A 24035-nucleotide genomic window follows, 5' to 3' on the forward strand; every position below is an offset into this window, starting at 1 on the left:
GCGGTTCAATTGGCTTTATCAAATTTTTGACAACTTTTCCAATGGTTGTCTATCATTGCCATCAGCTACCCAGGAAGTTCAACCCAATGGTGAATTCGCACAACCATTTCCCTGTCTCACCCACAACCAGTAACTCACAGCGATGCGTCCATTCATGGGAAGCCAGCCTCGTAGCAAGGAAAATGTGACCTGCTTCTCTGGGTTCCTATTTTGGTGCAAATGTGGAGTAAACATACTGCATAAATTAGATCCTCCTATGATTCCATGCACGCTGCATGAAGATAGTTTCAGGTGGGGTGGCCATGTTAGTTTGTAGTAGTAGAACAAAATTTGAGTCCTGTGGCACCTTAAAGACCAACCAACAAAATCTTCCAGGGTACAAACTTTCATGAGTCAAAGCTCACTTCTTCAGATACAAATGAGAATCAAGATCCATCAGCCCTTATATTCAGGTCAGAAGGTGGGAGCAGTGTCACAAAGAAACTCCATCGTTTCTTGGTCATACCCTTCTCACCTTCTGACCTGGGCCATTTTCACATGCGCAGGTAACCCTCCAGAAAATTGCACAAACCTCATGGCATGAAGCATCTTCCTAGCGCGATTTCCTGGCACGATCCCCTTTAATGGCGCGATGACATCAGAAAACATGCCATTAAACGGGATTGTGCAGGGAAATCACGCTAGGAAGACGCTTCACACCGTGACTTTTGCGCAATTTTCCAAAGGGTTCGGGTGTGTGAAAACAGCCCTAGATAAAACAGTTGATCGATCTTCATTCTCATTTGTATTTAAAGAAGTGAGCTTTGATTCATGATACCCTGAAAATTTTGTTGGTCTGTAAGGAGCTACTGGACTCAAATTTTATTCATGCGCATCTCAGTAGGCTATCTTGGGTGCATCTCTATCCACCCTGAGAGTCAAGGCAACATGGGATAAATCCAAGCTTTTAAAAGGCTTTGTTAGGCTGCTCCTCCTCCAGTCTAAGCATGCCCAGAGTTTCTCTTGTGTGGATTTTCTGATGCCGAACGAGGACGGCACGGTGTGAAAAACTCTTTCCACAAGTTGTGCATTGGTGCGGCCTCTCCCCAGTGTGAACTTTCTGGTGCCTAATGAGGACAGCACGGTCACAGAAGCACTTCCCACAGGTGGCACATTTGAAGGGCTTCTCTCCTGTGTGGATTCTCTGGTGCACCATTAAGATTTGCCTCTGGCTGAAGCTTTTCCCGCATTCCGAACAGGTGTATGGCCTCTCTCCCGTGTGCACACGGTGGTGTTTGACCAATTGAGAGGAGGTGTTGAAAGATTTGTCACAATCTGGACATTTAAATGGCTTCTCTCCCGTGTGCGAGCCCTCATGAATCATGAGGCTGGAGCTCCGGCTGAAGCTCTCCCCGCACTGTGAGCATTTGTACGGCTTCTCTCTCGTGTGTACTTTATGATGGTTGAGAAGTTGCGTTTTCCGACTGAAGCTTTTGTCACACTCCGAGCAGTTAAATGGTTTCTCTCCAATATGGATCCTGTAGTGTCTAGTAAGGTCCGAACTCACCGTGAAGCTTTTCCCACATTGTGAGCACGTGTAGGGTCTCTCCCCCGTGTGGGTCCTTTCGTGCGCCACCAGGGTGGATTTCAAGCTGAAGCATTTCCCACAATCCTTGCACATGAAGGGCTTCTCTCCAGTGTGGGTTCTTTGATGTGCAACAAGAACTGTGGTCCGGCTGAAACTTCTTCCACATACAGTACAGACCTTTGCCCCCCGGCTTCTGCGTCTTCTCTTTACCACTCTAGTTTGGTTCAAGTCCCCGCCTTCTTCTAAGTAAGGAAAGAATACACCCACTCTTGGATCTAGGTAGTTTCCCCTTTCCCTCTGAGAGCCAGCCTGACGTGCAGAAGTTTCTCCATCCTCTTGGTGCCAGGGTTTTTTTTCCAAGGAGGTTCCATGCGTCTCCAAGGGCTCAGGATTTCCTCGTGCAGGCGTGTCCTCTTTGTTCTCTGTCATCCACCCATCTCCTAGTGGAAGAGGTGGTGAAATTGAAATGTCATTCCCTAGAGGAAAACAAATATCTTTCACAGACTATTTTAAACTATAGTTTTTAAATTTACAAGAAGTTTGCAAGACGTTTGGGCTGTAGAAAAGTAGTACGAAATATTTTAAAACAATTTTTTAAAAAAATATTCAAAACAAATGCTTTAAAAAGACAAAATGAAGAGACAATTAACTTCTTGGAAACAAGAACAGCCCCCCCCCCCCCATTTAAAGGCAGATTTACTGCTTTAAGACTTCGAATGCTCCTTGCTAGGGTCTCCATAAGTCAGTCGCAACTTGACAGCACATACGTGTACAGTTAGGTGTTAAGTAAGCCAACCTGCATACTTTGTAGAAAGGCAGGATAGAAATAAAGTTTTTAAAAAACCTAAGAGAGCAATGTCAAGGATGGATATATTTATTTAGTGGCTTTGTACCCTTCCTCTCCATGAAGGTAACGGAAATCAATAAGGAGCTCTCAAGCTGCCTGGATATCTGAGGTGTTGCTTTCTAAAACCAGCAAAGATCACTGCCCTTGAAAGATTAGATAATCTGTTGGTTTTGTGTTCTGTTGTTGCCCCAGAAATAGCACCTATCCCCGGTTGAAGCTGTAGGATCATGATTACAGGGGAAATGGCCCGTTATGTTCTTGGGATTACGCATAAGAACTTCTCCCCAAAATGGCTTTTTCGAGTCCCATATCATTTCACAGTTAGGATTTCTGGCTTGGGAATCTTTTCCTGCTGAGAATCAAACTTTAGCATTCACATTGTCTTCGGCACCCTATTTTGAGCTGAAAAATCAACATCTCCCTCTTGGGAGCTTTATTTATATATTTAAAACATTTCTACAATGCCTTTCCACTCAGATTCCCCAACATCAGCCAGTTTGGTGTAATGGTTAAGAGCGCAGGACTCTAATCTGGAGAACCGGGTTTGATTCCCCACTCCTACACTTGAAGCCTGCTGGGTGACCTTGGGTCAGTCACAGCTCTCTCAAAGCTCTCTCAGCCCCACCCACCTCACAGGGTGATTATTGTTGTGGGGATAATAATAACATACTTTGTAAACTGCTCTGAAAGGCGGTATATAAACTGAATGTTATTATTATTATCAAAACATTTCAACATATCACCATTTAAAACATTTGAGAGATTAAAACAACATTTAAAATAAAGTATATATAAAATATGTAAACAATTCAATATAACATAAACACACACAACAACATAAGCAGGAGGCAGGGCCAATAACAGTTACTGGGGGTATGCCAAACAAAAGAAAAAAGTCTTCCCCTGCTGGTGGAAGGCACCAGTAGAGGGAAACCGAGATATCTCCCTGGGGAGGGAGTTCTAAAGTTTTGGTAGCACAACCGAGAAAGCACTTTCTTTGGTTGTCATCTGACTAGGCTCAGATGGCAGAGGAGCCTGAAGCAGGGCCTCCAAAGATGACTGGCGTGGACAGGTACATTCATAGGTTGGTTCTGAAGGTATGCTGGTGTCAAGCCATACAGAGCTTTCGAGGGCAATACCAGCACCGTGAATGGAGGCCAGAAGCAAATTGGGCAGTCTTTCAGGCAGTCTTTAAGGGCAGCCCCATGCAGAGCCTGGAAAACGGTCCTGCGAATCTCAAGGACACGGAGAAATAAACCCCCAAGGCAAAGATACTGAAGCCACAGGAGGCCAAAATCATATTCTTACGAAGTCCTTACCGTCTTCACGGGTCTCGCCATCACCCCCTGTCTTAGCCTCGATGCCCAACTGCTTCTCTCCACTGGCAGGTGCAGGTTGCTCCGTGGTGGGGAAATTCACAGCCGCCTCCTGGACCGGTCCTGGTTCCTGAAACAGCATCAAGGATTCTGTTCAGGACTATGGGAGCTGGGAGGAAAGGATCACAGAGGCAAGAAACACAGTCTACACACTGAGCCACGAGTGCATCAAACGGGATCCATTTTTTGCTTTTTCCTCTATCTTGTGATTTTTCCAGGTGATCCAAAAAATCCTATTTATTTCCCTCCCTGAAATACCAATTAAGGTAGAGTCTGAAGTTCAGGTGCAGCAGAAAAAGGTGGGTGGGTGGAAGAATGAACCATACCACTGCAGACTCTGCAATGAAATGGTGGTGAAACCTCTACCACTATTCTTGTCTCTGATATATGCCAAGAACAGATGTCGGTATGCCGCCACCTGGATGAACTTCTAAATGCTGAATGGGAGCCAGGGGGCCATAGAAGAGGGTTCCTGGCTATGCAAGACATTTCAGGACATATTTCCCCAGGACCGACTCTCCTGCTCTGCTCTGCTGTGAGAAGCTTCGCTCGAGCACATTCTCTGTGGTGGCTCCCACTTTGTGAAACAGCCTGCCTGAAGAGGCCAGAAAGGCTCATACACTTCTGTCGTTCCAAAGAACGCGCAGAACAAAAAATGTCCAGGAGGGCAATTTCATAAATGGATTAGAACTTTATTATAATGGCACAGCTCAGGAGGGTGATTTCATAGAGGAACAGGAATGCAGACTATGGCATTGTTTATCATTGCCCATTCCGTGTGGACATAGGCAGATCATGAGAGGGAGGGCAGGAAGGGTTACATCTGTGCTTTGTTCTTGTGGCCCCTTCTTAAATGACCAGGGTGATACTGATCGCCACTTTGGGGTCAGGAAGCAATTTTTGGCTAGGCATCCTGATGGTGTTTTGCCATCTTCCGGGCATGGAGCAGGGGTCACTGGGTGTGCGGGGGGGGGGGGGGGGGAGGTAATTGTGAATTTCCTGCATTGTGCAGGGGGTGGACTAAATGACCCTAGAGGTCCCTTCCAACCCACTGATTCTATGTATCACTTTTCCTTTACTGTACTGTCTTCTGCCTTTGTACTTCCGCTGCTTTTGTACTTCCACTTTGTCTTGCCTTAGGTAGACTGTTGTTCACACTGTTCTCTAATTCTGTAGCCCTGTTCATTGATTGCTTTATGCTGTCTGATTGTATTGTTTATATTCTGTAATCTGCCTTGAACCTCAGTGAGAAAGGCAGGCTATAAATAAGAGAAAGCCAGGCTATAAATAATAAATAGAGACTGATGTTGCTGCAAGGCATACAAAATGTTGCACTAAGCAAAGCCCAGTTCTGCAACCTGGAGTCACTTCGCATAATCCGTTTCATTTTGTATTGTGCCTTTCATAATTGCTACCTCCCTGGGGCCCTTTAATGGCAGATGTCGAGGACTGCCTCTACCACTCTCCCTGCACCAAGTACAGGCTCCACCACACAGCCTCTAATAAATGCACCCAGGTCTTAAGAGATGAATCCTCACGATCAAAATGCCACCCTGAGGCAGTTTCATGATATCAGCAACATCCTCAAAGGCCCTTCTGGATTACCCCACAGTCAATGGATCGTCTCACCTCCTGTCCCAGCTGCTCAGCCTCACGCCGCCTCAGCAGAAAATCTTCAGCCAGCGCTACCGCCTGTTCGCAAGTCTCAGGATGACCCCCTTTGACCCAGCCTTGGATCTCCAGGGGCAGGATGGCCAGGAACTGCTCCAGGATCACCAGCTCCAGGATCTGTTCTTTAGTGTGTCTCTCAGGCTTCAGCCACCGGTGGCAGAGGTACCAGAGGCGGCTGCAGACCTCGCGGGGCCCCTCGGCCTCCTGGTACCGGAACTCCCTGAAGAGTGTCCGCTGCATGTCTGATGTGAGCAAACCCTCTCGTAAGAGATCTTCCCTCACTTTCCAGTAATCCTCCGTATTTTGGGGTCCCATCTTCCTGTAGCCCCCTCGGACATCTCTGCTGAGGTCAGCCACCCCTCGGGACCGCCAATAAACATTGGCCATTCCTTCAAAGGAGGCCAGAAAAGACTTTGTATTATCCCAAGGGGCAGGTTCTGGTTGCTGTGGGTTCTTCCATCTTGTGTGAGGGAACTGAACTGGTTTGAGGAACTCAGGTGGCTCCAAAGATTTCAACTGCCTCTTACTTGGTTGGCTTGTCTCATGCTCTGGGGCCTCCTTCTTCACAAACTCCTGTTCATTCTCCACACCGAATTCAGGAGAGGCCCTTCCTGCTCCCTCAGATGCCACCCCATGTTCTAGCCCACCTTGACCTTGCTCCTGAAAGGCCTTTATCCCTTCTTGGAGCTGCAGACCAACACTTGGAGTTTTCTCCTTCTCGGCTGCCATTTTGGATCTTCCTTCAGTTTTTATCTCAGTGTTGGGGGTGCTCTCTCATTTGATAAAGCCCTCATTTACTTCAAGATGCCCCAGAATGTCTGGAGTCTGGTTAGATATCCAGGGCCAGGCTGTCCCCACAAGATTCAAGGGGCATTTTTAGTAGCATTGTGGAGTACCGAGGTCCCTCGATAATCAAACAGTTTCACCAATGTTGCTGGTATAAACAGTTTCTCCTGGAGAAGATACAGACATACACAGATGAAAATGTATGGACATAACTGAAATGAAAACTCACTTCAAAACTTTCACATGAACACATGAAGCCACCTTATACTTAATTGGGCTCTTTGGTCTATCAAGTAGGATTTATTATCATTATCGTTTTATTTTAAATCCACTTGGAGCTTTGGAAAATGTATCTTTAAAATATTTTAAATATATAATGCTGGATTGCAATTTGGTAATAGGAGACAGTGTAAGGAACAAATGTGGTCCTGTAATCAGCAACTTCAATTAAAAATCCAGATCCAAACACCACCTCAAACTTTCTTTTTCTTAAGTACAATCACAAGAACCCAACACAGTGTGCAAGCTTTTGAGTTCTTCAGAACTCCGCAGCTGACCAAGAGTTCTGGAGACCTCAAAAGTTTGCACACTACATTGTATTCCTCTGGTGGGTCTTGAGGGGGGATGCTTGGCTTTTGTCCCTTGCTGGAATCTCCCAAGGACCTTGAAGCAACCTGCAAAGCTGTCCAGCCACAAAACAGTACTGGACCTCTTCAAAAGCGTAGGTAGGAATCCTCCAGCCTCACCCAACAAATGCAGGATTATTGCTTAGGAAAGGCAACTTGATCCCCGCCTATTTTGCATGGAAGGTTTACATTCAATGGTTATAATCCTCCCTGGCAATTTAACTCTGGATGGGAGACCAGCAAGGAAGCTTAGAGCCAGTTGCTTTTAAAGTTCTCTTTCACACACAGCTGTGCTGGTTGGCGGTCGTGAATGACGCCTTCCGGTTCAGAGATCACACTGAGTCTTCGCTTCATCTTCTGTTCAGAATCTTTGGGTTGGAAGGAACCACACACTTGCTCTCCCGACCCATCAGATGAGAAGTACTACTGGACCTGTCTTTACTATGCCAAGAAGGGCTGGTGTAGAGATGTTTGGGGCATGATCCAGCTTTATCAAACACTCTTTGTGTTCTGTGCTGTCAAGCTGCTTCTGCCTTACAGTGACTCTATGAATGAATGACCTCCAAAACATCCTATCACGGATAGCTTTGCTCAGGTCACGCAAACTGGAGGCCGTGACTTCCTTTATTGAGACAATTCATCTCATGTTGGGTCTTCCTCTTTTCCTACTGCCGTCAACATTCACCTGCTTATAGAGACTTTCGAATGTTGCACAAATGAATGTTCTCTTAGGGCTTTTAACAGCCAGTGTTCCACAGCAGTGAGAGAATTAGACTATAATTGGGGAAACCCTGGTTCAAATCCCCGCTTTTTCATGGAAGCTTGCTGGATGAACTTGGGCCTCTTTCAGTCCAACCTACTTCACAGGGTTGTTGTGAAGATAAAAATGGAAGGGGGGCAACCAGGTTTAACACCCTGAGCTCCTTGGAGAAAGGGTGGAATAAAAATTTAATCATTCTCAAAACCTCCCTGTCTGCACAACTCTAGAAAGTGTGCAAAAAGCCTGCTGGTTTAGATTTCTTGCTGACATGCTAGTATTCCTCCTGCAGGGATTTTTTTTTTAAGTGGGGCACATTCCAATCTATAACTAGTCCATTCCATTTGGCAATAATTTGGTCCCTGTGTCCTCCCAACCTGAATGTTCCCATGGGCTACAAGATACCAACATAGTTAAAATACATCAGGATATTAAGCATGAATTTTTTCATGCACAAATACTCCATCTTGAATCTCACCCATCCTGCTCTTGGTTACCCAAGGAAAGGAGTTACTTTTAGGCTATCCAGACCCAGACCCAGACTTGCACCAGTAAGGGTGCCACGAAAGTGAAGAGCACCTAAGGACAAGCGATCGACAACCACCGCAGGTGTATAAGAGAAGCTGTCTTCTTCCCAGTCCGGTAACTGGTACTTCTAACTCAGAACTTAAGCTAGCCAAGACCTCAGGCAATCAAACGTTTTACCAACTCAACTAAACAGTACAACTTTTTTAAAAATCACAGTATTTTTTATCTTTACTGCCAAGATTGTTTTGTCAAAAAGGAGAGTGGTGTGGGGGAGAGCGGGGGAAATTTTAACCATTTCTTTCCCTGTCATTTTCTCACCAGAAAAAAATTGCAGATATCTATATGTACTCCAGAGCAGAACTAAAAGCTGATTGATTAATGGTTAATTAATTGCTGATCCATTAACAGTTCTGGCACCATATTGTCCCATCCTGTTGATCATATCGAGTTACATTGTATAATCTGCCTTGAATCACAGTTCGAAAGGTGGACTATAAATAGCATAAATAAATGTCACCCCCAAGCTGCTTTTTACTTCTCCTGGGGAAAACATATAGGCTCCCATATTTTTACAAAGTGAAAGCAAAAAGACGTTCAGTGAGAGAACTTCTGGGGAGGAATTGGATGGCGTTTCCCCTTCTTTCCCTACCAGGCCACTCTCCTTAATAAAGCAATCCCAGCAGCATTTGTGAAAAGGAGGGGTGGCATTTAGAATGAAAGAAACCACATGACATAGTTCAGTCCAACTTTTCATCCGTGTCTCAACTCCAGAATACTCAATACCAGACCTGGCTATGGACTGAGGGTTGCCAAACTCCAGCCAGGGCCTAGAGATCTCTCTGAATTGTAACTGGACCTGATCTGAAACCTGAGCTTGCCAGAGGAAGTGAGCCGAAGAGCAGAAGGGCAATTGGCCTTTGGTTTTCAACCTGTGGTCCTATGTAAGCCAAGCCGGAAGAATCATCATCAACCCGGGACAACCTTATAATTAATCACCTGCTTCAAGAATATACCAAGGTTATGTCTATATCTTTGTTTAAAGTGTATTGCTTTGTCTATTTTATGATATAAGCATCTTTGAGTGCCCCTTCGTGGGAAAGAAGCAGGGTGAAAGATTGAAATAAATAAATATTCAGTGCAAGGAATGAGAAACTGGTGTGATACTGGTGTGCGGGGGTTGGACTAGATGACCCTAGAGATCCCTTCCAACTCTATGATTCTATGATCTCCAGGCTACAAAGATCAGTTCCCCCTGGAGAAACAGCTCTCTTGGAGGAGAAACTCAGTGGCATTATATCTCGCTGAAGTCCCTGGCCATCCCAGTCTACCTCCCCCCAAATCTCCAGGAATTTCCCGGCCCAGAGTTGGCAACTCTAATTATGCGGTCTCCACTCCGGCTCCCTCCAGTCAGCAACGGACAGCTGGTTTTCTCCTCTCCAGCGCATCTTTCCTCCACCACCACCACCAGTTGGGAAAAGGGGTGTGTGGCATTTCCAAAAGAAAACACGGAGCTTTGAGCATCAGGGCATGTTTGCAAAAGCAGCTGCTGCTCTGACAGGCAGCGGCTCTCCGAGGCTGGAGCGCTCCTTGCATACGACCAGCGAACAGGCAATGCCAGGGGCTGCTGACCCCTGGAAGCTGCCCCGGGGACCCTCGCTCTCCTGCGTCTGGGAGCGCCTCTCCAGGGTCCCAGGCGCGGAAAGGCGCTTCGCCACGGAGACTCTTGAACTGGCGGCGCGGAGACCTTCTCTACGCAGGTCCCAGCCCCCGGTTCTTTCCATCTGCCTCTGCCCCAACGGTCCCCTCGCCCACACCGTCGCCGGAGCCTCGCCCCCCGGGCCGCATGGCCGATGCGCGCCGCAATGCCCAGGCGCGCCCCGCCAGGGCCATGGCACGACTTACCCGCTTTCCCGGGCAAGCGCAGCGCGGGGAAGCGGCGAGCCCAAGGGCGGCTCTGCCTCCGCGCCCAGCCACAAAAGAAAAGGAACAGGAAAGGAGCGTCCACACTGGCGCGCACGCCTCGCTCCGGTCCGGTCTGGGAAGCCAGCCTCTGTCAGTTTAACCCTTCCAGGCCCTTCAGCCGAGCGGGGAGACGGAGGGCTCCGGCAGCTGCCGCTGTCCGTTTCGGCTGCGGAGGGCGGGCTGGCTTTGGGGGCCTGGCAGGGCGCCCGGGCTCTCGACAGCTGCCCGGCGGTCCGCAATCTGACCCGAGCAGCGGCCCAAATCCGGAGGTGCAAAGAGGCGCTTGCAATTTTCTTCCCCCTTGGGAAGGGGGGCGGGTGGCCGGTTCTGGTTGCCAGCCGCATAGCAGCAAAACGGGCACGCTCTGTGCGCATGATTCCCGACGTAAGGACGGGAGGGTTGCCAACTTTTTGGAAAGGCAGGGGGCTTGTGCCTCCCACAGAGGGCTAGATAAGCAGGCATTCCTCCCGTAGGTGCAAAGCACACCGGGGGATGTGTGCGTGTGCACGGGTTGGAGACATTTGAGAACCAGGATTTGGGAATGACATCCCTGAAGTAACGTAACTTTTCGAGTTGCCAACTCCAGGTTGGGAAATTCCTGGAGATTTGGGGCCTGGGGAGGTGGAGTTTGAGGGTGGGAAATACCTCAGCCAAGTATAGTGCCATAGAATCCACCTCCCAAAGCAGCCATTTCCCCCAAGGGGAATGCATCTCCGTAACTGGAAATCAGTTGAAATGTTGGGTGGTCTCAAGGCCCCACCTGGAGGTTGGCAATCCTATGTAACAACTTATTTTTCATTAGTATCTGTTCCAAATCAAGGCTAGTAACCTGGAACTTTCAGTTCTAAAGTGCTCTTTAAACACCCTAAGGGAAAGGGCAGCAGAAAGGATTTCTTTGTGAGGAATGGCTAAAAAGTCTGGGAAATCTTTGGGGTGTGTGTGTGGAGATAATTGAGGGGGGAGAACATGACAGACTTATAAATTGGGGTGGAGAAAGTGGTCAGAGGGTTCTCTTTCTCTCTCCTGTAATACTAGGGGCTACCCTCTGAAGCTGATAGGCAAAGGGTTCCAGACTGACAAAAAGAAACACTTCTTCACTCAGCAACTAAACTGTGGAATTTAGTGCCAGTGGACATAGTGATAGCCATAAGCATGGGTGTCTTTAAGAGAGGGGTTAGACAAATTCACACAGGAGACGTCCATCAGCAGCTGTTAGCCAGGATCAAATGGAGCCTCCATGTTCAGAAGCAGTCTACCATTGCATTCCTTTTGATAAGACGGCTACAACAAAGGAGACACGTTGGCCTCTGTGCCCCTGCACAGATGCCTTCTGAGGCATCTGATCCAGTGCTGTAGCACAGTGGTTAAGTGGTTTGGCAATGAATCAGGACTCCACTGGTTCGAATCCCACTCCTGCCATGAGCTTAGTAGGTGGCCTTGGGTACCTCCTCAGCCCCAACTCCATTGTGGGGATAATGATCATACTAACTTGTTCACTGCTCTGGGTGGGGCACTAATCTGTCTAGAAGAGCAATATAAAAGCATTATTATTATTATTATTATTATTATTATTATTATTATTATTATTATTATTATTATTATTATTATATGGACCATCATGGTCTGATTCAGCAGGGCTACTCTTATATGCTTACAGGCGCGCACCTGTAATCCCAGTCTAAGCACGGGAGGCTGAGGCTGGCGGATCGCTTGAGCTCAGGAGTTCGGGACTGCAGTCAGCATAACATCAGAAGACGACTGTATCTGTGATATGCTTACAGGACTCCAAATAAAAATCAGCGAGGCCTAATAGGAAGGGTTTGTAGCTCAGTGGAAGAGCATTTGCTTGGCATGCAAAAGCTGAACAGGAAGTCGCTGCCAGTCTGAGTAGATGATATTGACCTTGATGGACCTTGCATGGGTGCAGATCAAGAAATAGAAGCCATTCCTAAATTTTCAAGAACAGGAAAAAATATAAGAGAAGGCTTGATATCATCTTGAGGAATGTCAGTGAGGCTACAAGGTGATAGATCCAGAGAGTTAGCCGTGTTAGTCTGTAGTAGCAAAATAGTAAAGAGTCCAGTAGCACCTTTAAGACTAACCAACTTTACTGTAGCATAAGCTTTCGAGAATCACAGCTCTCTTTGTCAGATGGACATGCATCTGACAAAGAGAACTGTGGTTCTTGAAAGCTTATGCTACAATAAAGTTGGTTAAAGGTGCTACTGGACTCTTTACTATTTGGCTACAAGGTGAGGGAGCTTTTGTTTAGGAAAAGCACACTGGCTCCCAGCCCCGGTTTATGAGGGTTATGTGGGCATGAGTGTGGGGGGAATAAAATAGCTGAACTTCTTGCCAGACTAAGTCCGATCCCAGGGGCGGGCATCAAGCTCTGCCTTGTCTGCTCCAAGGCCTTGGCAATAGAGGAATAATAATATTAGATGAATAATAATAATAAAGGAAATAATATTAACAACAACAACAGGGTCCTTACATACAGCCCTTCTGGACAGATTGGTGTCCACTCAGAGCAGTGAACAAAGTCAGTGTTATCATTGTCCCCACAATACAGCTGGGGAGCTGGAGCTGAGAGGAGTGGCTGGCCCAAGGCCATTTGCAGAACTCATGACAGTAGTGGGAGTCGAACCAGCAGAGTGCTGATTGACAACCCAACCATTTAACCACTATGTCACAGCAGCTTATGTTGATTAAACCTAATCCACATTAGCCATTTTGAGGATCCCCCACATGGAGATGGAAAAAATAGGAGAAAATATATGTAATACCAGCAACTTATACCTAAGCCTCACACAGAATACAATTGCACCAGATCTAGTAAAGAATAGGGGATAACCCAATGCTGCAGGCATGGGGAGATCACCAAGAATCCCCTGTAAGACAAGGCTAATGTAAAAAGAAATTAGAGGGATCCCACTTAGGAGAAGAGAGCAAGATCCTAGAAGGGTAGATTAACCACCCCACCTCACAGGGTGTTTTGTTGTGGGGATAATAATGACATATTTTGTAAACTGCTCTGAGTGAGCATTAAGTTGTCCTGGAGGGTGGCATATAAATCGAATGTTGTTGTTGTTGTTGTTGTTACTATTATTAGAAAGTCAAGCAGAAAGAAATTCAAGAGTTATGTTCTTAGGATTCCTAAAAGGAACTCTGTTGGATCAGAAAATTCCCTCTGCTCTATCATCCCATTTACCATCGTGGCCAACAAAGTGCTACCAGAAAGTTCAAAGAAGGGCATGAAAGCAAACGCCTCCCCACCATTTTCGTGCCCTTCCCCCAGCCTGAACATGGAGGATCCATTGAGCCACATTTACATATAACCGTCTAGAGGTTGAGAGGCCACCAATTTATAATCAGCCACTGAGAAATCACTTCCATCTGCCATCATGCTAATTTTCTAGGCACTTCTCTCTCTTTTTAATTAGCTTTTTGAGATATACAGTATCCTAGTAATTGTATAATAATCAGAAGTCAGCAGGGCAAAGGCAGCTTCCAGAATCCAAAGCAAAGAAACAGGGGCCCTTCCCTACAAATAAAGATACCCTGACAGAATGGCGCACAAATAAAAAAATATGCACAGAAGAGTCTAATCTAATTAAGAAACCCAAATCCCGTTGCAACCACATTGCTGCCTCCCAGCCATGACCCATGCAGAAATTAAACTGATTCCTCCACCACCACCCCGGTCCCCTCATAACTGTGTAAATGCTTTGTTCACTCGTAGTGCATAGTTTAAAGAAGCAAGCGCAGAAGGGGTTGGTTCCATTGACATTCAGTAACACAAGCTGATGATCACCAAACCAAGAGCTTCCAATCAGAGCGAGAACAGTCAACCAGTGATCCGGTGGACAGCTTACTGTCATGTGCTGGGACAGGGATGAACCAGCCCTCTGTGAAGGTCCAATCTCGTGAGCAAGTAGTAGAGTGTCATTCCCACTTGGTGGCCTATCAAGGTATATTTGAAGTTGGGTGAGGGATACAGAGAACTGTTTCCGCAAGGCAGTAGCTGTCGTGGACTAAAAGGCCATCTGTAGCTCCTCTTCTAACTCAGGCAAGTTGCGCTGAGCTCTTATGGGTCTTCCTTTGGCGGCGGCAGCTGCTGCTGCTGCTTCTGCTCCTCTTCCAGCCGAAGCATGTTTAGAGCTTCTCTCGCGTGGATTTTCTGATGCTTCACGAGGACAGTACGGTGAGTGAACCTTTTTTCGCAGGTCATGCACTGATGTGGCCTCTCCCCCGTGTGGACTTTCTGGTGCCTAATGTGGACGGCGCGGTCAGAGAAGCACTTCCCGCATGTCGCACATTTGAACGGCTTCTCTCCTGTGTGTGTCCTTTGGTGCACCATCAAGATTTGCCACTGGCTGAAGCTTTTCCCACACTCGGCGCAGGTGTAGGGCCTCTCTCCCGTGTGCACACGGTGATGCTTGACCAGCTGGGAAGAGGTGTTGAAGGATTTCTCACAGTCCGGGCATTTGAAGGGCTTCTCCCCTGTGTGGGAGCCCTCGTGTTTCTTAAGGCTGGAGCTCCGGCTGAAGCCTTCCCCGCACTGCGCACATTTGTACGGTTTCTCCCGCAGATGGACTTTTTGGTGATTCAAGAGCTGGGATTTCTGGCTGAAGGTTTTGTCACACTCTGAGCAGTGGAACAGTTCCTTTTCCACATGGACTCTGTAGTGTCTCGTGAGGACTGAACTCACGGTAAAGCTTTTCCCGCACTGGTCGCACGTGTAAGGTCTCTCCCCCGTGTGGGTTCTTTCATGTGCCACCAGGGTAGATTTGAAACTGAAGCATTTCCCACAACTCTGGCACATGAAGGGTTTCTCTCCTGTGTGGGTCCTCTGATGCGCAGCCAGCACCGTGCTGCGACTGAAGGTTTTCCCACACACGCCGCAGGTCTTCTTCCCCCGGCTTCTTCGCCTTCTCTTGACTACCACAGGTTGGGTCTGCTCCCCATCGTCTTCTAAATATGGGAAGATTTTAACCTCTTTGGGATCCAGGCAGTTTTCCCCAGCCCTCTCAGAGCTGTCTTGATCTGCAGCCGCTTCGCTGTCCTCTTCGTGCCAGGTGGGGCTTCCCCAGGTTGCCCCGCGCAACTCCATGGGCCTCGGGTTTTCCAGCTCAGGATTCGCCTCACTGTTCTCAATCATCCACTCATCACCTGTTGGGGGGGAGGGGGAGAAATACAGGCAATGAAAGTGCAGAGAACTCATCCAGTCCATTTTGTCACAACTACACTGGCTTCTGGAGTTAGTTCAGGGTGCGATTTCAGCCGTCAAAGCATCTGCCTCCCCATGCTTGAGGAGTTAGAGGTTCACCAACCCACACCTCCACCCTTTTCTTCCCTTGTGTATGGTGGGCAGGGAAAGGGGGAAGGGTGCCCCATCTGGAATGTGGATATCCATGTTTGCACTGAGATACTATTTTATTGGTTTTACCTATTGTACCTTATTTATGATTGTAACTCGTCCTGAGCCTGCTTGTGTGGAGGGTGGGCTAAAAATCCAATAAATAAATATTAAGGGATCAGGTCCATATCATTACCTCCTCCCAGATGAATTTGGATCCTCAACACTGCCCTGGAAAATATCAGGAAGATTTTAATGGTGGCGCCTGGGAAGAACAGACTTTGGGGAGGATGTGACGTCACTTCCAGGTGGTGCTCTAGGCAGCCTCCCCTCATCTCTATGGGGAAAGAGCATCCCTGAGCGGAGGACATATTTTCTTCCACTATCAATTTCTTAGGGTTCATTGCCTGACCCAAGCCAGTAAATGGGAGGCTTCTGGGTTGAAAATTCCTGGAGATTGGGGGGTGAAGCCTGAGGACAGCAGGTTTTGAGGAAGGGAAGGGGTTTAGTGGGACTATTTTGCTATAGTGCCCACCCTCTGAAGCTGCCATTTCCTCAGGGGAACTGGTCTCTGAAATCTGGGGACCAATTGAAATTATGGGGATTTCCAGGCCCTACCTGGAGGCTGGCAACCCTAGCCTAAGATGAGCTGGTGGGGGGACTTATCGGGGGGGGGGGTGTCCCCCGCTGGCTACTTCATTACACCAGAGATGCGTTGACATCACTTGTGTGCCTGAAAGTCCATAGAGTTTTGTCCATATACCAGAGTGTCCCTGGCATCCCTCAGTGACACACTGACTTCACTTCCAGGTGCACGGGAAGTGACATCAGCACATCAGGATGCTGCTGATGCCTCCCCCACCAACCAGTTGGGTGGCGGGGCGCTTGGGGATCCCTTGCCACCAGCAAGGGAAGGGTAAGCCTGGTGCCATCTCCACATGCAATGGACAAAGCAGCAGCACAGTCCCTCGTATTGTGTCCTCTGCAATTTTAGGTTGGCCTTTTAGTAGCTTCAGAGTTGTTTCTAAACCATTGATAACATTGTGAATCATCTACAAGGGGACTGAAAGCAGTACGAAAAGCGTAAGTTAAATGCAGGAAACCCTTACCCTCTGAACCAGTTTCGTTTTCATCCTCCTGCTTGGCTTCGATGCGAAGCTGCTTCTCTTCCCTGGCAGACGGAGGGCACTCGGCAGTGGGGAAATTCAAAGCCTTCTCTTGGATCAGCGCCGGCCCCTGAAAGACAGCAGCAAAGATCCCATTCAGGATGGCAGAACGGAGGAGGGATCGGCCAATCACACTACCTCTACTAGGAGCAGGGACCCAAACACCAGGCCCAGTGCAGCTCATGGATCAAGCTGAGGGGGGGGGAGCAGGATCCTGTGGGAACAGCCCTTTCTGGATGCGATTCCATCTCTTCAGAGCTCAGGCCTCTGCATTCTCCTCTGGATATGGACCTGAAGCTTGTTACGGTCCCTCGCCAATGTATGGTGGCCACGGGGATGAAAGAAATTTGTGTGGTCGTGTAAACGTGAAGCCGTCTTATACCAAGCCAGCTTTCAGTTCAGGCAAAGAGCTTCCTCAGCCCCAGCTCTCATTTTAACCAGAGATGCTAAACAAGAAAGAGAACTTTCTGCATGGTTTGCATGCTGTCTCGCATTAAGCGGTAGTTTTTCCTGCCTAGGAACATACATTCTCATCAACTGGATTTGCAGGCGTTTCTACTTCTAATTGCGGTCTTTCATCTTTCCTACATGTAACTACACTGAATTCACAGAAGCTGTTCAACTGAAATCACCATTTGAAGAAAAAGGTGATTTTTAACAGCTGTGTGTTCCAAGCTGGGTCATCCATTCATTCCAAATGAAAACTCCCCAGAAATTGTGGCTTGAGGAACAAACGGATCACATATGCCATATATCTGCAGGAAGGGCCTCTAGCTTGGCGGTAAAGAACTTGCTTTTTGTGCAAAAGGCACCTCCAATAAAAAATGCACCTCTGGCAATGAGCCTTGGGAAAAGACCCTTCTTGTCCAATACCAACACACACAACTCTGAGTTCACTGGAGAAGTGCATGGGAACTTCACATGTTCATGCTCAGGCAGGCTTGTAGACAGATGCTTTGCACATAATGTGGTACAAGGTTCCCATTTAAAGTGTGACCTCATATAGGCTGAGAAAGAACATTATCTGAGATGTGGGCAGAGGAAAGAATATTGGTCGAGACAAACCAATTGCCAGCAAGACTCTGATGAAGACAATTTCTCCACTCTAGTTGTGACCTGCTCTGCAGTTTTCCTTGGGCATGGAGTATGGGTCACTGAGTGTGTGGTATGGTGGGGGGAAGGAGGTGTTTGTGAATTTCCTGCATTGTGCAGGAGGTTGGACTAGATGATCGTAGAGGTCCCTTCCAACCCTAGGATTCTAGGAGTCTAAGATCTAGAAGGAAGAAGGAATGGTCCCCTTAAACTCTCCCCGAAACTTCTCAATTCCTTCTGTAACTCTTTGGGCCAAAAACACACAATGTTGGGGAATCTCTGCTTGTACCTCTAGATGTGTGATTGAACGATCAAAAGTCGCCATAAGGTACCACCTTGAGATGGGATGCAGCACTGGGGTGGGGGAATTTTTCCTTCCCCCCCAATCTGGAAGTCCCCCGCCCCTGCTTTAAGCCCCAGGAGAGGAAAAAGACAAAATACAGATAGCAGCCTTTAAAAAAAAAAACTATCTTGGTCTTAAAGTAGACTGAGGTGCCAATTTCTGATTGAAGAAATGGCGTGGCGATAGAAAAGGATTAATCTCCCCCCAGAAGCACAGCCTGAATCTTCCTGTTCTCCGCCCCCCCCCCCCCCCGGCAGATTTCTGAAACCCAGTGACATATCTGGGGGACTTAAACATGTGCCCTAGCATCACATGTGGTGGGCATAAGAATTTTGACATTCATGCATCACAACTAAGGAGGCCAGGTTTTCAATAAAGTGGGACAGCTCGCAGCATATGCTCCCTATTTCCCACTTCTGCTCAATAGGCCGGGGTGGGGGTGGGGAATGAGGGGCTTTTCAGTGTCATGCCAATATGGGGCATCACTTCCGGCATGAAAACAGAAGTGACATCATTGAATTGGGGCAGTGCATCAGGATTCATCCAAAACTCTATGGTTTAACCAGATTTTCGGGTGAATCCTAGAGCATCACCCCAGCTTTGATTACATCATTTCCAGTTTCATGCCAGATGCAATGTCATGCACTGGCCTGGCATCAAAGATCTTATCCACACATACTCAAACTGCCCTGATGGGCTGCCAGCTTGGTTCACACCCTCGATCCAAGCCAGCCCACCCTTTTGAAGGAGGCAAGATGGAACAGCATGCTTCTTTCAGCAATGCCTCCAAGGGTCATGCAAATAGCCCCTCGATCGCTAGCTGCAAGGATTACCCCACAAAAACAATCTCACCTCATGCTCTGGCCGCCCAGCTTCCCGCCGTTGAGGTGGGAAATCTTCTGCCAGGGCCACCGCCTGGTCACACGTCTGGGGACAGCCTGCCTTGACCCAGCTCTGGAGTTCTGATGGCAGGATGGCCAGGAACTGTTCCAGAATCACCAGCTCCAGTATCTGCTCTTTAGTATGTCTCTCAGGCTTCAGCCACCGGTGGCAGAGGTACCAGAGGCGGCTGCAGACCTCACGGGGCCCCTCGGCCTCCTGGTAACGGAACTCCCTGAAGAGTGTCCGTTGCACATCCATGGTGACCAAGTCTTCCCGCGAGATATCTTCCCTCGCCTTCCTATAATCTTCTGTGTTCCTGGCCCTGATTCGTCTGTAGTCCTTGAGAGTTTCTCCACCGAGATCTGCCAGCCCTCTAAACCTCTGATAGGCATCAGATATTCCCTCCAAAGAGGGAGGGACACCCTTAGATTTATCCCACAGTTCAGATGCTTGTGGGGTTCCCCATCTAGGGTTAGGGGACTGTATGTCTTTCAGGATCTCAGGAGAATCTAGAGGTTTCAACCTCTTCACACTTGGCTCACTCTCCACCTGCTTTGGGATCTCCGCTTTGATAAAATCCTCTTCATGCCCAGATTTCCGCTCAGGAGAGTCTCTTCCTGAATCCTTAGACATCACCATGGCTTCAAGGCCTCCTCTTCCTTCTTCCTCCAGCTGTTCTCTGGAATGTCTCCCCTGTTCTTCCAGACCCTGGAGATCAGTGTTGGATGTCTTCCCTTTCTCTGGTAACATTTTGTGTCTCATAATGCCCCTTAATCTCAGCCTGGGGCACTCTTCTTCTGTGTAGAGATTTATACTTAAATTGGGAGTGTCGAGGTGGTAGCTATAGTGGAAATGGGTAGACTATCTACCCATACTCTCTATGGTGCTACAAGATCCATGGGGCACAGCTGAGCAGTGGGGCTTCTAGACAAGGAACAGGCAGGAAGAAGACGACAATTTGGATACCTAAGAATATAAAAAAATAAAATAAAGTCAGCGTTCACACTGTTGTTCATGGGGGCAACTTCAGTGACAAATTCACACTCTGTCAAAGGCTTTTATTATCAGCTACAGATTTTATGCTGTTCTTATAAGCATCTATTTGATGATTATTTAACAGGGTCTCCTGCAGGTGCCACCCTGCACATGGGCAAAATCAACAGCTGCCCGTTCATGGGCATTCTCTGTGTTGGCCCCTACCCTGTGGAACGGCCTGCCTGAGGAGGTCAGGAGAGCCCCCATTCTCCTGGCTTTCCACAAATGATGCAAAACTGAATTATTCAAAAGGATAGAAGGGCTATATTGTAGGGAGGGGGTCTCAGATGCTTGACTAATGAGTTAGGGACCATAGACTTCACCACTATGTTGCCTTCCGTACTATCTGATGTTTTAAATATGTGCTCTTATGAGCTACCTGTGCTTCATGTTGTCTAATGTCAGCCCTAGAATTGCTTATGTTCTGTTTCAGCATTTCTTCAACTCTGTATTGGATTCTTACTCACGCTATGTCTTTGTAAACTTGTGTTTATTTACCCTATGGCATTGTTTATGGAAATGTCCTTGAAATTGATTGTACTAATCTCACACAGTGTAATCCGCCTTGAGTCTCAGTGAGAAAGACGGACTATAAATAAAGTAAATAAAATAGATAGATGAGATCAGGGCTTTTTTTCTGGGAAAAGAGGTGGTGGAACTCAGTGGGTTGCCCTCGGAGAATATGGTCACATCCCCTCTGTCTGGAGATCAGGAGGCGGTGCCACCAGCCATGTGACCATTTTCAAGAGGTTCCGGAACTCCGTTCTACCGCGTTCCAGCTGAAAAAAAGCCCTGGATGAGATATACCTTGGGTCTGATCCAACAGGGATGTTAAAAGATCTAGCTAATACCCTCAACTGAGCTAATACAATTTGTATTGGCAACAGGCACATCTGATCATTGGGCTGTGTTGTGCAGTGGTTAGAGCGTCAACTTGGGCTACAAAAACGTGGTTTCAACTCATCCGCTGGTGGCAAAATTCACTAGGTGAGCTTGGGCCAGCGGCTCATTCTCAACCTAGCCTTCCTCACAGGGGTGCTGTGAGGATCAATGGGATATTATCATTTTAAAAAGAAGAAACTTTTTTTAGAAAGGATTTTGCAACCGGCCTTTCTCTTCAATATAGTTTCTCAAACGTCATTTGAAATGGGGTGTGTGTTAGAACCTTTCTCTGCCCAGCTCCTAAACTAGTTGATGCAATCAAATAAATGTTTATGGAGATCAATAATCAAATAGGAACAGCTTGTTTCTTCCCTAGGTGGAGGTTAGGATAGGATGAAAGTGGAAGAGAGAGATTCCCTGCCCTATATCAGTGGTTCTCAACCTTTCATATCTTCTATCCCACCAACTACTCTATCAAAGAACTGGGGTCCTGCTGTAGTAAAAACAAAAAGCCCACTTTTCCAAGGATGTTGATATATTTAGGTGCATTCTGTTATTATAGTTAACATTCACTGTAAGTATTAAGAATACAGATAGATTAACATGCCCAAAGAGATGGATAATCTGGGGCACGTATGGCTGGAGACCATGTGCCACATTCACGGGGGGGGGGGGGGAGATATGGATTGAAGGAGAGCAAATTTTTACTTATTGTTATGAAAACTCTGTGTCCCACCCACTTCTGCATCCCACCAGCTGAGAACCATGGCCCTATAGACATATTCCCTTCATGGTCGATGTCGGATGGCTTTCTTCTCCCAGTTCTAGAGGAAGAAGAGAGACTGGCCAACCTGACATATACACAAGAACTCCACTTGCTGGATCAGACCAATATTCCACCTAGTTCTACATTCCATCTGCCATTGGGGATGGCCAGATGTCCCCAAAGGCAATGCACGTAGGTCGAAATCTCCCCCATCCCCCCCTAGCAACTAGCACTCAGGGGCAGATTGCGCCTGAACATGTAGGTTCCATCTAGCTGTCCTGGCCATTGATGGATCAGTTCTCCCTGAATGTGTCTAATCCTCTCTTAAAGTCATCTAAGTTAACCGCTGTCTACACCTTGTGGCAGTAAGTTCCATGGTTAGCCCAACTAGCCTGCTATGGTCTAACAGGAAAAGTCACTTAGTGTGGGAATAGTGGTGGGATGTAAATAAGGGAAACACATAAAATAAAATCTCCAAAGATGAAGGTTCAATGGATAGAGTGTTAGGATCCACTCTGGTGTGACCCATATTCAAATTCTGGACTCAACCACAACATGCAACATCAAGTCATTCTCCTTTCTGCTTGACCTACATTACAGAGCAGTCAGCAAAGATAAAGAAGAGCTAAGACTTTATAAGCTCCCCTGAGCTCCTTCGAGAAGGGTTACGTGACCTCTGAACAAGCGGTAATAAAGGCAGTTCTTTAAGGTGCCACAAAAATTCTTCAGTTATTTTGGGAAACAAACTTGGAATTATAAGAAAGGCAGAGCACAAACGGGATTGGTAAATAGGTAAGATGGCGCTGGGTGGGATCAAAGTACCCCCACTGGCCCCCAAATCTACTTCAGTGTTATCATTATCACTTTTTCCTGGCAATGGCACCATTTAGTATTCTAAAGACATCAGTAATGCCATTTGAAAGGGTGCATAATTGCTTCTTATCTACTCACACTAAGAATGTATTTGAATTTTTTAAAATGTAACAAGAAGTGCATCAGCAACCGAAAGCTTTTTGCAAAACAAGCAGGCGATGCATAAACAGGGAGGTGAGAGTTCGGTTTATTTATTCACTATCTTACTTGATTTATAATCTGCATTTCCTATTTTATTTATGCTATTTATAGTCTGCCTTTCCTACTGAGACTCAAGGCAAATTACACAGTGTAAGTAGACTCAAGGCAGATAATTTTTAAAGGTAATTTAAAAAGTAATACAAAAAAAATAACGCGATAAATTGCTTAAACGTGTTTTAACCAGACTCTGTCCATTAGGCAATTCTCATTTCATTGTCTCCATCCCAGTTTCCTTGCCAACCAGCAATTCACAGCCTTTAGTACCACATTTATTTATTTCATTTATACTTTGCCTTTCTTCCCAATGGGGACCAACGAGCATACTTTATTCTCCTCTTCTCCTTTTATCCTCACAACAACCCTTTGAGGTAGGTTAAGCTGAGACTGTATGACTGGCTCAAGATCAGCCAGCAAGCTTCCATGGCAGTGGAGATTCAGATCTGGTTCTCCCAAAACCTAGTTTAGCATCATACTGGCTTTCACATGACACATTCCTTCACCTCCTTGGAACTTCTTCCAAGAAGTTCATAATAGCGTATGGAGGATATAATCTGGATTTCCTCACCCTCTCACACCAACCTTGCAAGGCAGGTAATTATGAGAGATGAGAACAAGCCCAGGGGGTACCCCGGTGCTTTGTGGCCCAAGCTGGGATTTGAACTCAGGTCTCCCAAACCCAAGTATAACTCTCTCTCTACCAGTTACACCACACTAGAGAAAAGCCAGCGTACAGATCTATCGCATGAAGTATTCACCGCCCTGTCCAGCCACCTCACCTATCCAAGACTTCAGAGTCTTGGATAGCATATGCTCAGTTTCCAAGCAACGGGCCTTTTCTCCTCTCCCAAACTCTCCCAGCAACACTTGCAACACAGTGCTCTGCAGAAACCCTCGCCTGTGACTCCAGCTTGCTTGTGGCTTCCATGCAACACCACGCCAAAGTGTATTTACCCAGTCCGGACAGCAAGATCCTTGGAAGGAGCCTAGGAAACCAGGAGGCCAAACTCCCCTCTTAGCCACAAAGGAAAGGAAGAGGAAATGACCTCCTCCATTAGCAGGCACATTCTTCTTCCAATGGCTTCTCTGGTCTGCTCTGGGAAGCTATGCTCTGTCAGTTTAACCCTTTAGAGCACCTCTCCGATACAAACAAAGTGCATTTCTTGAGGAATCCATAGCGAGCACCTGTTGGGTCCTATTTCCTGTCCTCCACATTTTCTTTTCATGGTCTTTGTGCATTTAACAGCTCCATAACAGAAGAAAGTTTAACAGCAAATGAGTTACGGCATCAGACTAGGATCTAGGAGACCCAGGTTCGA

The 24035-nt window shown here is 47.1% G+C and overlaps 1 protein-coding gene across 1 annotated transcript; it reads right to left on the minus strand.

The window, feature by feature from the left end:
• Nucleotides 1–681: 681 nt before the first annotated feature.
• LOC129327862 (uncharacterized) lies at nucleotides 682–23737 on the minus strand. Its single transcript, XM_054976612.1, has 8 exons — nucleotides 23671–23737; nucleotides 18933–19928; nucleotides 16589–16715; nucleotides 14210–15292; nucleotides 10061–10526; nucleotides 5420–6236; nucleotides 3734–3860; nucleotides 682–2043 (listed from the first exon to the last, which is right to left on the minus strand). Exons 2-8 carry the CDS (start codon nucleotides 19722–19724, stop codon nucleotides 947–949), a joined length of 4509 nt encoding a protein of 1502 aa, XP_054832587.1. The 5' UTR covers nucleotides 19725–19928; nucleotides 23671–23737; the 3' UTR covers nucleotides 682–946.
• Nucleotides 23738–24035: the final 298 nt, after the last annotated feature.

This window comes from Eublepharis macularius, chromosome 4 (assembly GCF_028583425.1).
Source record: "Eublepharis macularius isolate TG4126 chromosome 4, MPM_Emac_v1.0, whole genome shotgun sequence".
In the NCBI taxonomy this organism is placed as follows: domain Eukaryota; kingdom Metazoa; phylum Chordata; class Lepidosauria; order Squamata; family Eublepharidae; genus Eublepharis; species Eublepharis macularius.

Excerpts from the sequence above, each read along its gene's own strand:
- LOC129327862 (XM_054976612.1), bottom strand. The coding sequence starts at position 19,724 with ATGAGACACAAAATGTTACCAGAGAAAGGGAAGACATCCAACACTGAT. Across the intron at positions 16,716-18,932 it reads CTGGGCGGCCAGAGCATGAG|GGGCCGGCGCTGATCCAAGA; the intron begins GTGAGATTGTTT and ends GCTGTCTTTCAG. Across the intron at positions 3,861-5,419 it reads CTGAGCAGCTGGGACAGGAG|GAACCAGGACCGGTCCAGGA; the intron begins GTGAGACGATCC and ends ATGCTGTTTCAG.